The sequence below is a fragment of the Onychomys torridus genome, chromosome 1, assembly GCF_903995425.1.
Source record: "Onychomys torridus chromosome 1, mOncTor1.1, whole genome shotgun sequence".
Lineage (NCBI taxonomy): Eukaryota > Metazoa > Chordata > Mammalia > Rodentia > Cricetidae > Onychomys > Onychomys torridus.
The window spans coordinates 178,553,007-178,566,178 of NC_050443.1; the positions used below are offsets into that span (position 1 = coordinate 178,553,007).

The 13,172-nt window shown below is 41.8% G+C and overlaps 1 protein-coding gene across 5 annotated transcripts in view; it reads right to left on the bottom strand.

Moving 5' to 3' along the window:
• Positions 1-13,172, bottom strand: part of Shtn1 (shootin 1) — a 100,778-nt gene that overhangs the window by 67,994 nt on the left and 19,612 nt on the right. For all 5 annotated transcript variants that reach the window (XR_004943668.1, XR_004943669.1, XM_036173907.1 and 2 more), the window contains exon 3: positions 6,998-7,058. Coding sequence is in view for 3 of the 5 variants with exons in the window: in XM_036173907.1 (XP_036029800.1) it covers positions 6,998-7,058 (61 nt within the window). In the remaining 2 variants the exon portion in view is untranslated. The remainder of the gene's footprint in view (positions 1-6,997; positions 7,059-13,172) is intronic.

Here is a 13,172-nt window from a genome sequence, read left to right on the forward strand (position 1 = left end):
CCTTTTATATTGTAGTTTAAATAATAGGCTCTATTATTTCCTTAAAATCCTAATATTCCTGGCATTTTATCACTATGTTTACAAGGTAGGTTCTTCAAAAATGTGAAGGAAAGAAAAAAGAAACCTATACAATTTTTACAACATCAAATATTACTTTGAATTTTTTAGCCTTAACTACTTGACATCTTCTGCCACAATCTGGTATTTCTACTCTTATAACAAAAACATAAACACTCTGCATTTTTCATAGGAATCTGACTTTTTATTCAATAACATTCTTGCTCATGAAAGTAAGGAAAAAAAATCATTCTGCAGTTGAGAGGCTTAGGCCTAGCAAAAAATAATGAGGAAGAGCAGCCCTTATTTTCTGAACATTTTGTGAAAAGCTGTCCTGTGGTTTAACACTCTGTCTGGTGGGGGAGGGGTAGCTTTCCCTCAGGAAGAGAAACAGCAGAATATTTTAAACTGTGCTGTGTATTTTTAGTTTCAGAAACTCACCCAATGCCAAAACTGATAGCATGGACATCTGCTTATCAGCTCCCTGGGTTCAGAAGAATATACAACAAGGGCCATTTATTAAAAGGAGGGCATCATTTCCAAATCCAAAAGTCAGGTCACATGATAGAAAAATTCTGAGGTCTGAATTTATTTGTCCTTTGTTTTAATTTTGCTATATTTATGTATGAGTCTATGTGTATGTGTGTGCGACCACAGTGCACTGTGGAGTTCAGAGGACAACTTGCTGGAGTCGGTTCTCTCCTCCTGCCATGTAGGTCCCGGGTACTGAACTCAGGTCACTGGGCTTGGAGGCAAGTACCTTTATCCACTGAGCAATCTGGCCTGGCCTTATTTGTCTTTTCAAAGAATCCAGGTTTTAAAAACCCTTTAGCTATTACTTTAATAATTAGGACTGTTCTCATATCTATGACTGGTCACTTTACCTATGATATTCCATTTTTGTATGATACAATGTTTAACAAAGAAAAAACAGGCCAGCAGGGCACAGTGACGGACCCCTTCAACTCCAGCGTTCAGGAGGCAGATCTCTGAGTTTGAGGACAGCTTGGTCTACACAGTAAGTTCCAGGCTAGCCAGGACTACATAGTGAGAGGCTGTCTCAGAAAGAAAAGAGAAAAATAAAAGTAGATAGATAGGAAAGGAGCCCTAGACTGTTGTTATGCTTTAGAAACAAACAAAAATTCACAATAAAATATTCATTGTCAGTCAGTTTTATAGCAATACAAAGACTAACATTAGCTTCATTGTAATGTCCTCAGTCAGGCAAGCATGTGCATAACAAGGACTTGAATTGATACCTGCTGGATCATGGCTATAGGAGGGGCTCATGGTACTATCTTCTCATTTTTGTATCATTTTGAAAATTTTCATAATAAGAAAAACCTTTAAGGGATGGGTATGTAGCTCCATGGACAGAGTGAAGCCCTGGATCCCATCTCTAGCATCCAGCACTGGGAAAGCTGGTACATGACTGTAATCCTGTCTCTCATGAGGTAGAGGCAGAAAGATCAGAAGTTCAAGGTTATTCTTAACTACAAGGAGTTCAAGGCCAGATTGAGATACATAAGACCTCATCTCAAAAATAAAATGAAATTAAGGCTTCAAGAACTCACATGTATAAATATATTGACTGTTATTTCTACCAGTCTGGGTGAATTAAAAAGTTTGTCTCTTCATCTATGACTTCAAAATACTGTATTCTTATATACAGGCAGCAGAGGACACATCACATTGCAGGTTTGGGGGGTTCACTTAATAAATTTTTGTCTTCCACAAAATATGCCCTTTATTAAAACAGGATTTTATTACTTTTTATAAAGCCCTATGATCTGCTCTGTAGACCAGACAGGTCTTACTCCCAGCCATCCTCCTGTCTCTGCTTATGAGTGATGGAATTATAGGCCTGTGGTGACACCCAGCTGTAAAGCATGGATTTTGGTTCATGGATGTCTGGTTCTCTTGGACTCAGAACAACATGACCTACAAAGTTGGTCCTTTAGTTTGAAAAGTGCTGAAGACAGACACTGGGTCTGCTACAGAACCGCTTATCATTTACTGAGCCTGCCTGTGTCTAGCCTTGTCCTAAGATGTGTGTTCCTATGAAGTCTCAGAAATATTCCTACAAAGTAGATGCTACCCTGGCATTTTATCTGAGGACACTGGGACCAAGAGAGGTAAAGTAACAGTTTCCAAATGCAGCTCTGACTGATAGAGCGCAGCTAAACCCATTCTAGGACACTCCAGTGTTCCACGGACCTTTTAAAACTTGTTACGGTTGAGGCTGTCAACTCCAATGATCTTGTTAATTGAGCAAGTTCTTTCCACATTCCACCTTCCACAATAGGGCAACACACAGGTGCACCGAAGCACAGGCCTGAACACAGCACAACCCTTTTCTTCAATACCAATCATTTAAAAAGACTCCTGTTGTTGTCGCTGCTATGGGCACTGGGGTTTTTGTTGTTCCATTTTGTTTTGTTTTTAGATAGGGCCCCAAACTCACTATGTAGCCAAAGAAGAACTTAACCTTCAAATGCAGCTGCTTCCACCTTCAAAACGCTGAGATTATAGATCTGCACACCACACCCGATTCATACGGCTCTCAGTATCAAACTCACGGTCTCCTACATACAAGCCAAGAATTTTCCCAACTAAGAGACATTCTCGGCTTCCAGACAAGCTCTCATGTGGCACCTGTGCAGGAAAACGTGCACAGCCTTAAACATAACCCAGGGTCTACCACCAGAGTCTCAAGCACATGAAGGGACTTTACTATGGGCACATGGCTTCCCTCTTTGTGTGGAGAAACTCAAGAGACAGGCTAAGGGAGAGCTGGCAGAGGGCCAAGAATGGCATGGAGCCATGGCCAGAGTTGCATTTACTCTAGGAAAGGAAAGCCAAGCCAAGCTGAGCAAGGCCTGAGCCCTGGCAGAGTCCTTGCCTAAGCCTCACTCGGCAGATCTTCTCACATTTTGAGAGGTAGACGTTGTGGGTAAGCATGATGGAAATCTCAGAGGTGCCAAGCAAATCCCTAGAGCCATGGGAACTCCACGTTCTCAGGGTTAACAACAGGACTTCACCTGGCAGCCTGATGGCTTCAGAAGCTGATGGCCATGATGGTAGCAGCAAGCAGTGTTTCTTGAGAACTTAATGTATCCCAGCTCACAGGGGTGAACTCTTTCCTTTTTTCTTTTTCTTCTTGTTTTGTTTTTTGAGACAGGGTTTTTCTGTGTAGCCCTGGTTGTCCTGGAACTCACTCTGTAGACTTGGCTGGCCTGGAACTCACAGAGATCCATCCACCTGCCGCTGCCTCCCTAGTGCTGGGATTACAGATGTGTGCCACCACTACTCTTTTATGCATATTTTCTCACTTCATCCTCAAACACCCTAAAAACACAAAGCAATTCACCCCAAATTTACTAATGCAGAAACGTGTTCAAGGATACTTGGGCTCTTGCTCACACTGAAGAAATCAGCAATGCTCTCTTTCAAATGTCAAATTCTACCCTCTGTTCAAACCATGAACTATTTAGCTCAAATTCAGGTTGTTGTTTTGTTTTTGTTTTTGTTTTTGTTTTTCGAAACAGGGTTTCTCTGTGTAATTTTGGTTCCTATCCTGCATCTCGTTCTGTAGACCAGGCTGGCCTCGACACCTGGCTCTGCCTCCGAGTGCTGGGATTAAAGGTGTGCACCACTACCACCTGGTTCAAATTCAGTTTTTAAAGAAATAAAATTTTCTTTTGTTTTGAGGTAGGGTCTTGAAATAGGATGGATTCAAACTCAACCAAATACTCAGGGATGCCCTTGAACTCCTGGTCCTTCTGCCTCCCAAAGTGCTGGATTATAGGCATACACCACCATGCCTAGTTTTTATGTGGCACTAGAGAGTCAAACCTATAACTTTGTGCATTCTAGGTAAGCACTCTACCAACTGAGGTACATCCCTAACCCTCAGAAATAAAACTTTATTATTTTTAAGACTGAATAAAGAATTCACATTTGGCTGGGTGGTGGAGGCACACACCTTGAATCCCAGCACTCAGGAGGCAGGGAGGATCTCTGAGTTCAAGGCTAGCCTGGGCTACATTGTGAGTTCTGGGACAGCCAAGGATGTTACACAGAGAAATCCTGTCACAAAAAACTGAGGGGACAAAAATTTTAAAAAAAATTCACATCTGGGGCCAGCAGGATGGCTCAGTGGGTAAAGGAAATTTACCACCAATCATGGTGACCTGAGTTTGATCGCTAGAACCCCCATGGTAGACAGAACGGACACCCACATGTTGTCCTCTGATCTCCACATGTGTTCACGCACTCACAATTAGTGTACAAAAATATTCTTTAAAGAATTCACATTCTGACTTCCTGCCATCCGGACTTTAACTAACCAGGCTTAATAAAAGTGAAAGTTAAACACATCTAACAATGGCGACTATTGTGTTAGCATTTCAATGAATTCTTTCAGGTCCTAATCTGAGTTGCTCATAGAATGACCAGAGTATTTAGAGGAAAAGCCACTTTTGAATGGGGCATGGTAGGTAAAAGCAACGTGGAAAGTTGTTTTCATTCCTGCTGAACACAGGAAGCAAATCCCTACCACCTACCTGTATGGAAACATGCTGTGGTAAACTGAGCCCTAGGAAACCTGAACCAGCCCACTGCACATAGAACACCACTCCACTATCAATGATTCAAGCACACTAACTAGCCACAACACCCATGGGCTTGCTCTTTACAAGTATGTTCATTTGGATGCCATCAGTCCTACATAGAGACGAGGAAGTCCAATGTAACTGCTGTTCGTCCATCCACGACAAGCAGTATTTCTGTCATAGTCCCTTGTGTTCCACAGGCAGTAACACCCACAAGATTACCCTGTGATGGTCTTTGTTGTATTCAGATGATGAAATAAACTGCATTTTACAGTTGTTTCAATTTTCAGGATGGTAAAATGTCTCGTTGAGTGCTCTGTCAGCCCATGCTGCCTGACTCCAGAGCCTTGCAGAATGATCTAGAAAGGTCCAGCTTGCCAGGGAGAGGATTGTTTTCTTGCAATGTCTGGTTCTTTGCCCATGACATATTCCCATATGACACTTTTGGATCTGATCAGCTATGTTCTGACTTAGGGGATAAGTAACAGATTTATGTCACATAAAAAAATAACAGTAAAAAATCTGGAAGAAATTACTATTGCTTTTCTGAGGACTTAAATCAGTGAGAGTGATTTTAAACACTCCAACTCTGGAAAAACGGTAACTGCTCTTTCCTTAACCATTTCACTAAAGTCTAAGTGATGTGTAAGTAGTTTATATAATTAATATCCACAGATTGATGAGCAGGGGATAAATATTCCCTTGAAACCATTGCCACCATGAGCCATGGACATACAGCTTCCTAAAGTCTCTTTCCGCAGGAGGTTTAAGTGAGGTCCTGTGCCCGGGGCTGCCGTGGACCTAGCTCCCCGGGACCGAATTCTCTCTGGGGCGGTTGCATGAAATAAAGAATGGCTGGGTCCGGCTTTTATCTTAAAAACAAAAAAAGTCTCTTTCTGCAGACTGATTGGCTGATATGAACTGAATGACTTGAAGTGCTGGGACTCAAACAGGGCCTCCTCACACGTGCTAGGTGGGAGCTATGCTACCCAACTGCATCTCCATCCTCCATCCTCCATCTAGAACAGTTGAAGAAAGATCTCTCCTGTTAGAGTACATTTATAAATATGCAATGAAGTGTTGGTAGCTATATGCCCAAATTTGTATAAATCCCTGACACAGTTCCTTTTCCTTGAACTAACCTACTAACCTAAGAAACAAATCAGACTTTATAATGACATGAGCATCTGTCAGGAATTATTGATAGTACTTTAAAAAATAGAGGGGGTAAGGATTTAGCTCAGTGGTAGAGGCCTTGGGTTCAGTCCTCAGCTCTGGGGAAAAAAAAAGAAAAAGAAAAAAATAGAAACAATCAGCAGGGCAGTGGTAGCACATGCCTTCAGTCCTAGCACTCAGGAGGCAGAGGCAGGCAGATGAGCCAGCCTGGTCTACAAAGCAAGTTCCAGAAAAGCTAGGACTGCTACAGAGAAACTGTCTTGAAACCCCACCTCCCAAAATAGAAACAGTGATGACTGAACAAAGTTATAGCAGCATATTACTATATAGATGATGTATTATATATAATCACTAATAATGTGTGTAAAGATGAGGTGCCCAAAAATGTGCAGGGTCCAACAATAACAAATCACAACACATTCACATACTACACTACAGCATGATGAAAATGAATTACAGCTATGTGTACCAATATAACTATATGACAAATGATACCTTAAGCACCAAAAAGTCCTTCATATAGTTACATCATACACATTATTTCATGATCCATATGGTATAAACAAAAATATTAGCCCATGAAATGACAGACTGCATATACAGCTGTGGCAGGGGTTGGCCTTCAAAGACAGGGAAGGGTAGAGGACTTTACAATGTTATTGTTTATATACTTGTGTGTATTATATATTATAGACAAAAAATAATTAAAATTGGCCCATATTTCTACTGACACACACAAAAAAATAGATACACTATTTACTGAAAGAAGAAAGCTATAAAATGGAATCTAAAAATATGCACTTTTCTATAGAAACACATATTACATAAAGGAAAGGCCACATAGGATAGAACATAAAATATTAACTTTGCCTTTTCTCAAGGAGTCTAGGTAACAAATGAACTTTGTTTTCCTTTGATTTTTCCCATAGTGAACTTTTCTTACCACAAGCTTACATTTTATATTACATTTATAGGATATTAATGCTTATTTCATTACTTTCAAAATCACAGTTATGCCAGGGCTTTTTCCCCCCAAATGGGACGGTTTTCTCTTGATAAGATGATCATATGCCTTCAGTCAGCTTGGTCTCAATGTGCTCACACAATCCCAAAGCCAAGTGATTATTACTCCACTAGAAATGCTTACATACTTTTCTGAAATTCTTCCAGTTTTTTAACAGCTTCATCTCGCTCTTGCCTAATCTTGTCACACTGGAATGAAAGAGAAAAAGAAGTATTAAATTCATATGATAAAATTTAACTGTAACAAGCTGAGAAGTAAAAATAAACACACACACAGCAGCAGCAGCAGCACTTTTTTCTATTTTTCCCCAGACACAGTATCTTTTGGGGGTTGGAGAAGTGGCCCAGTAGCCTCGAGTGTATACTGCTCTCACAGAAAACCCCAGTTCAGTTCCCAGCACCCATGCCAGGCAGATCACAAGCGACTATTTCCAGCTCCAGGAGGACCTGGTGGCCTCTTCTGGCCTCCCAGGGTATTGTACTAGGATGCACAACACTCACTTAGACAAACACATACAGATGCATAATTAAAAATAAAATTAATTAAAAAAAATCTTTCCACAGCCCCAGCACACCCAGTGTTGGTACTGCTCACCTAGCTAGAGATGCATACCGTGACCCAGCTGAGTTTGTAGGACGTTCTAAGATAAGTCGTCATTCACTGCTGGTTATCTCCTTGGTTACAGACCAATTGACTATCCTTGAGTTAAAATGAACTCTTCCTTTAAGAGAATAAATATGGCCTGTTCCACAAAAGACCACTGAGCTCTCAAGCCTGTCTCAGGGTTAGGGAGACAGCTCAGTGTTAGATAAGAGTGCTGGGTAGGCAAGGCTGAGGATCCAAGTTCTCAGCATCCATGTAAGCTGGATGTGGGGGGATGGAGACAGAGAGACTGCAGGAGACCTGGAGGAGAGTGACAGAGTGTGACCCTGATACTCTACCTCTCCTCTGTGTGAGTATGTGGGCACCTGCACACACACACACACACACACACACACACACACACACACACACACACAATCTCTGTCTGTAGGAGACACCCATGAAGGGGACACCACACGTGTAGCAGGTGCACAGGGCTGAGTCAGTAAAGCTGACCACAGCTTGGCCCTATGACCCCATAAATGAGTCAGGCTGGACTAAAGACTATTTTCATCTGAAGGCATGCTGATTAAGGTTTCCTGTGGGAATCCCTCTGTAAAAACACAGACAGCCTCTCTCTCCAAGTTCCTAGCTCCAGTTTAACAGATAAACTACACTTATTGTTGTGTTCTCTTCAGAGCACGGGATTCTCACACCTGAATGAGCAACAACAGACCATACAACCAGCAACTGTGGCACTGCCGGCCAGCTGCTTCTGGAATGTTCCTCTTACTTCTGTACCTGGCTCCAGTTTACTTTGGACCTCCCCAAACTCCCACCAGGCTGCCCATCCCACTCCAACAATGCACAACAGAAGACACAAAGAGAATCCAAATTTCTGATGAGACCAGAAGACTTCAGTCTGGTCACCTAGGGCAGCATAGCTGGCGTTTACTTTCTCGTTGATTCTTCATTTCACTATCATTTCTGCAAGTACAAGGTCCCCTGAAGAAGATTCTTCATCCTGAGATGGTGCTCCAGGGTGCTGCTATAACTTCAAGGCATTTGAGTCTCCCATTGTGCCTCTCAAAATTCCATTTAAAGGAATTAAAGGTGTATCTAGTTTCCACTTCTGTGCCCAGTTTTCACTGAAACTTGGTGAGAATGTAAACATGGATGGGGCTCAGCACTTTACCTCGTCAGACTGGAAAAGGCCTTCACATACCATCCACCAACAGTACTCCCATTTCCTATTCAGAAATATTGCATGGTCTTCATAGGCAGGCCCATTCCAGCAGCTCAGAGTGAAGACTTGATGCCAGTACTCACTGCTCTTAGGTAGACACTCAGGTTAATAACAGATCTCAGGCCAAGGCGCAGGGAAATGATTCTATACAGTCGAACACATACTAACCTCTAGTTGCTGACAGACACAAGCTGTCTCCCAACCCCAGCTGCGCTCTCTCAGGGTCTTCGTGTTGCTTTGCTTTCTATTTTTTGCAACCATATTATGATAGAACTGGCAGCCACTGAATTTACCATCTGCTATGCTGAAAGGCTGAAAGGGTGGGAGGGGTTATACACGCAGCAAATGCAGCTTACTGATTCCACACCAGAACTGATCGAAATACGAAGGGTGCACTCATTTACCAAGCAAGAAGGCAAACATCCATTTACAGCATCATCTCAGGAGAAGGTGGAGACACCCTGCAACCTTTCTCCTGGTCTACCAACACAGAGACATTACAGTGAACACAGGCTCTGCAGCACGGTTGTATCTTTGTGCCATAGAGACGCCCCATCCATCCTACCCTCTCCTCCGCCCTGCTCATGCAGCTGCCCCATCTGTAAAGACCGTCTCTTTTTGTGTTGAGAATTGCTCATGAAAACTTTGTAATAGCAACAGATGTTCTTTGGACGATATCACTTCATCAGGAAGCTCAACAATTCTCTGTAGCTCAAGGCTGGAGCTGAACCCAGTGCCCTGAGTGCTGGCTGCTCCAAGCAAACTGAATAATGTTACAGTGAGTCTGCAGAGGCCGTTCTGACTCTTTAGAAAGCAGTAGATTGACTGGAGGTTGGTTTTGGTGGTTTTGAAAGCCCTTTGTAGGAGAAGCCCAGGCTGCTTTCCAGATCTCATTGTTAAGGCTCATCTTGGCCTGTGAAAGCTCACCTGGCGTGTGAAACCAAATCAGGATCTGAGAACACTTGTCGGCTGGGCTGCTTCGGAATGTCCTTCAGCATGAACTGGTATCTTCTTTCCTGCTTGCTCACCATCTACCTGTCAGCCAACACTGTCAACATAAATCTCTTTATCTAGGTTCAGTAGACGCTCTGGACTGATGTAGACAAGATTTATAATCTGCTGTGTGTGTGATTTATGTGATAAAAACCTCAACATTATAAATTGTGTCTGATTTCCACTAATATCTTATCATCTGGGCACACACAAATGCAACAGAACTGTCAACCTAGTAGAAAGGACAATTTAGAACCCATACACCATCTCCACGGACCTTCAGGATAGAAGACAACAGTCGAGTAGGCAAACACCTTACTGCTGACTGAAGCAGAATTCTAAGCAATTATCTCCTGGAACAATTGGATGTCTCTGTGCACTGAACAAATCTACCTCTAGTGCTAAGCACTGTGCTCAACACCGACAGGGGCATGGTGGGGAACATCCTAGATTCTGCAGTTTCACAAAACTTATGATCTACCAACAAAAATCAATAATGAAAAAAGCAGGATGTAAGTTCCCAGAACATGTGGTTCAAGACAAGAAGATTGTAGGCTTATAAAGACAGAACTTGGGCAGTTATACTGCCTGCCAGAAGGTTTAGCCCTACACCATCTCTTTTAGAAGTTCATTCCTCATATATCCTGTAGCCAGAAGTTTCTCCGGTCCTGCCCCACAGCAATATCCCAGTCACATTATTTTAAAATGGAAACTTACAATATTAGAAAGAACTAGACATCGGTGCCTGTTTTAGACTCTCCAGTAGGGTAGTGAGAGGACCACCAAGTTTATTGTTCCATCTAGGTGAGTCTGGCTTCTCTGGCCTGTGCTTTCTGGATCTGTACAGGCTTATCCTTCAGTACATTCAGTCATTCCCACTAAATGGAATTCCTTTTGCTTCATTTCTCTTTTGGGGTTCTTCTTTCTTCCAATTCAAAGTTCTTTCCCTCCAATTTTCACAGGCGATAAAGGAGGAGTGGCCGCCCCCACGCACACTGTCGCACGACACTCTCCAAAGTCTAGGCATTGTGTGTGTGATGGAAACACATGTCATCAGAACTGAGACCCTCGCTCTTTGTTTCTGGATAGATTGCTGTTAATGAGAGACTCATTTTCACTTTCAAACTGCTAAGTAATTACTTTTTCTCTGGCACAACCACTTGCCACTCCATCTCAAAGAAGCCGCATGTATGTGGATGTATTATGCATGAACAGTTAGCATAATGGATGCAGATCTTGCTCTCTAGAGTGGCTTCTTTATTGATTTTTTTGAAAAAATAATATACTTGGGACCTTCACCTCTGAATATTACACAAGAGGATGAAATTGTAACAATAGATAACTGAGCCAAGATGCAAACACTATCATATATCTTGCTTCTTGAAACAAGTCTTGGAAGTGTCTGCTCGTTCTCTTCCCATTCATTGTTCCTGGCAGGCTGACAGAACTGCCTGATGCACTGTGACAGCAGCTCACCCAAACGACTTCTAATCAGCCACTTAAACATTTATGCATTTCAAAACTCAATCTCTGAACATAATATTAAACATAAATACTATCTAATGGTAGGCATTCTTCTATTATACAGATCTCCTTCTCTCTACACACAAGCGCGCACACACACACACACACACACACACACACACACACACACACACACCCCAACCCCCTGAGAAATGTGAATGCCATTCCATTCAAAGCTCAACGAGGCTCCCCGACCCCACATAGGAAAGGGGGGAAAAAAAACCCTAATCGGTTATGACAAAGATTCCGAGCAAGTTACATGAGAAGGTCCTTTGACTGAAACATTTGAATATGGTGAATGCGACACACTAAAGAAGCACATTTTGTTCGGTTGATTCCAAAACTCACACTCATCTATTTTTGTATGCCCCAAATATAGATTTAGAAGCATTTGTTAACACCAATGGGATAGGTTCTCTGCCTTTTTTCACATACTGCTTATGATACCATTTGGGAAATGGGCAAAAATAATGGAAAGAAGAGTCCATTGCATAGTTCCCTCTTACCCTCATGCTAAAGGACCAGAAGACACACACAAACAATCCAAGGTTTTTGTTCCACTAGAACCCACAGCACGTGCTTCTTTCCTGTTTAATGTTGAGATAATGATAAATTCTCTTGATCGATGTGACAAGCACAGAGGAATACACAGATGGTTTATTAAAAAAAAAAAACTCTACTTGTAAGAGAGCTAGAAGAGACTTAAACAACATTTAAATCATTATTAAAAGAGATTAAAAGTTTGCACAAGGGGAAAAGCGGGGTTCATGTCATTTTGTCTTTTTTCATCCCAAACTATAGAGACTCACACAACAATGGCAATATCACAACTATCTGTCAACTGGTCTGTGTCCCTCATTAGTGATTTTACTAAAAGGTAAAACTTCCATTTATTTTCCTTTATGGTGACCAGAAGGCATTCAGCCAAAGGTTTTTCCTTCAATCACTTTCCTTACAAGCTCAAACAAATTCTGATTCTATCTTTAAAGTCTTCTATTAAAAACAAACAAACAAACAAACAAAAGGCCAACATCCATTGTTGGGTGAGGAAAGGGCTACCGTGGGAAAAAAAATCAGTTAAAGCCCCAGTCCAGAGTTGGGGAGATGTCTCAGCAAGTTAGAGCAATTGCTCTTAGCCTGGTGACCTGAGCTAGATCCCTGGGTCCATATGGTAGAAGGAGAGCCCTGGTTGACTCCAGCAAGCTCTCATCTGACCTCTGCATATGTGCTATGGTATGCTCATATAAATATACATACACCAAGTAAATTAATACAAGCAGAAACCATAGCCATTGGTCTACCCTTCAATCTTTTATTCCTCTTCTTTGAGTGCATGGTGCCAGAATTTATATGTGTATACGTACAGATGTGAATTTTTCTAATAAAGGATAAATTTTCAGTTTTTCAGTAAAAACTAATTGATAGTATAATCATGACCCAGAAAAGGTACTGGGTCTAATAATTTGCTGTGGAAAATTCATACATTAACATTAAAAAATAGCTAGAGAGATGTTCAGTCAGGAAAGAGCTTGCTGTCCAAATATGAGGACCTGAGTTTTATTCTCAGAACCCAGATTTAAAAACAAAAGAAAACCTGGGCATGGTGGCACAATTCTGTGACTCCAGAGCTGAAGAGGCAGAGCCTAGTGGATGCCAGGGGCTTGCAGGCCAGGTAGCCTAGCTTACTTGGGGAAGTTCTAAGCCAATGAGAGAACACGTCTCAAACAAAAAATGGACAATACAGAGGAATGATACCTGAAGTTGCCCTCTGACCTCCTCAAACATGCTACTGCCTACTTGTAGGTACACACACACACACACACATACACACACACACACACACACACACACACACTTATTAAAATAAAGCTAGAGTCTTTGTGGAGAGAGTCAATATACTCTCTTAAGTTTACCTGTTTGTAAAAGAGTACAGAGGTCATAAGATCCAGGTTTAAAT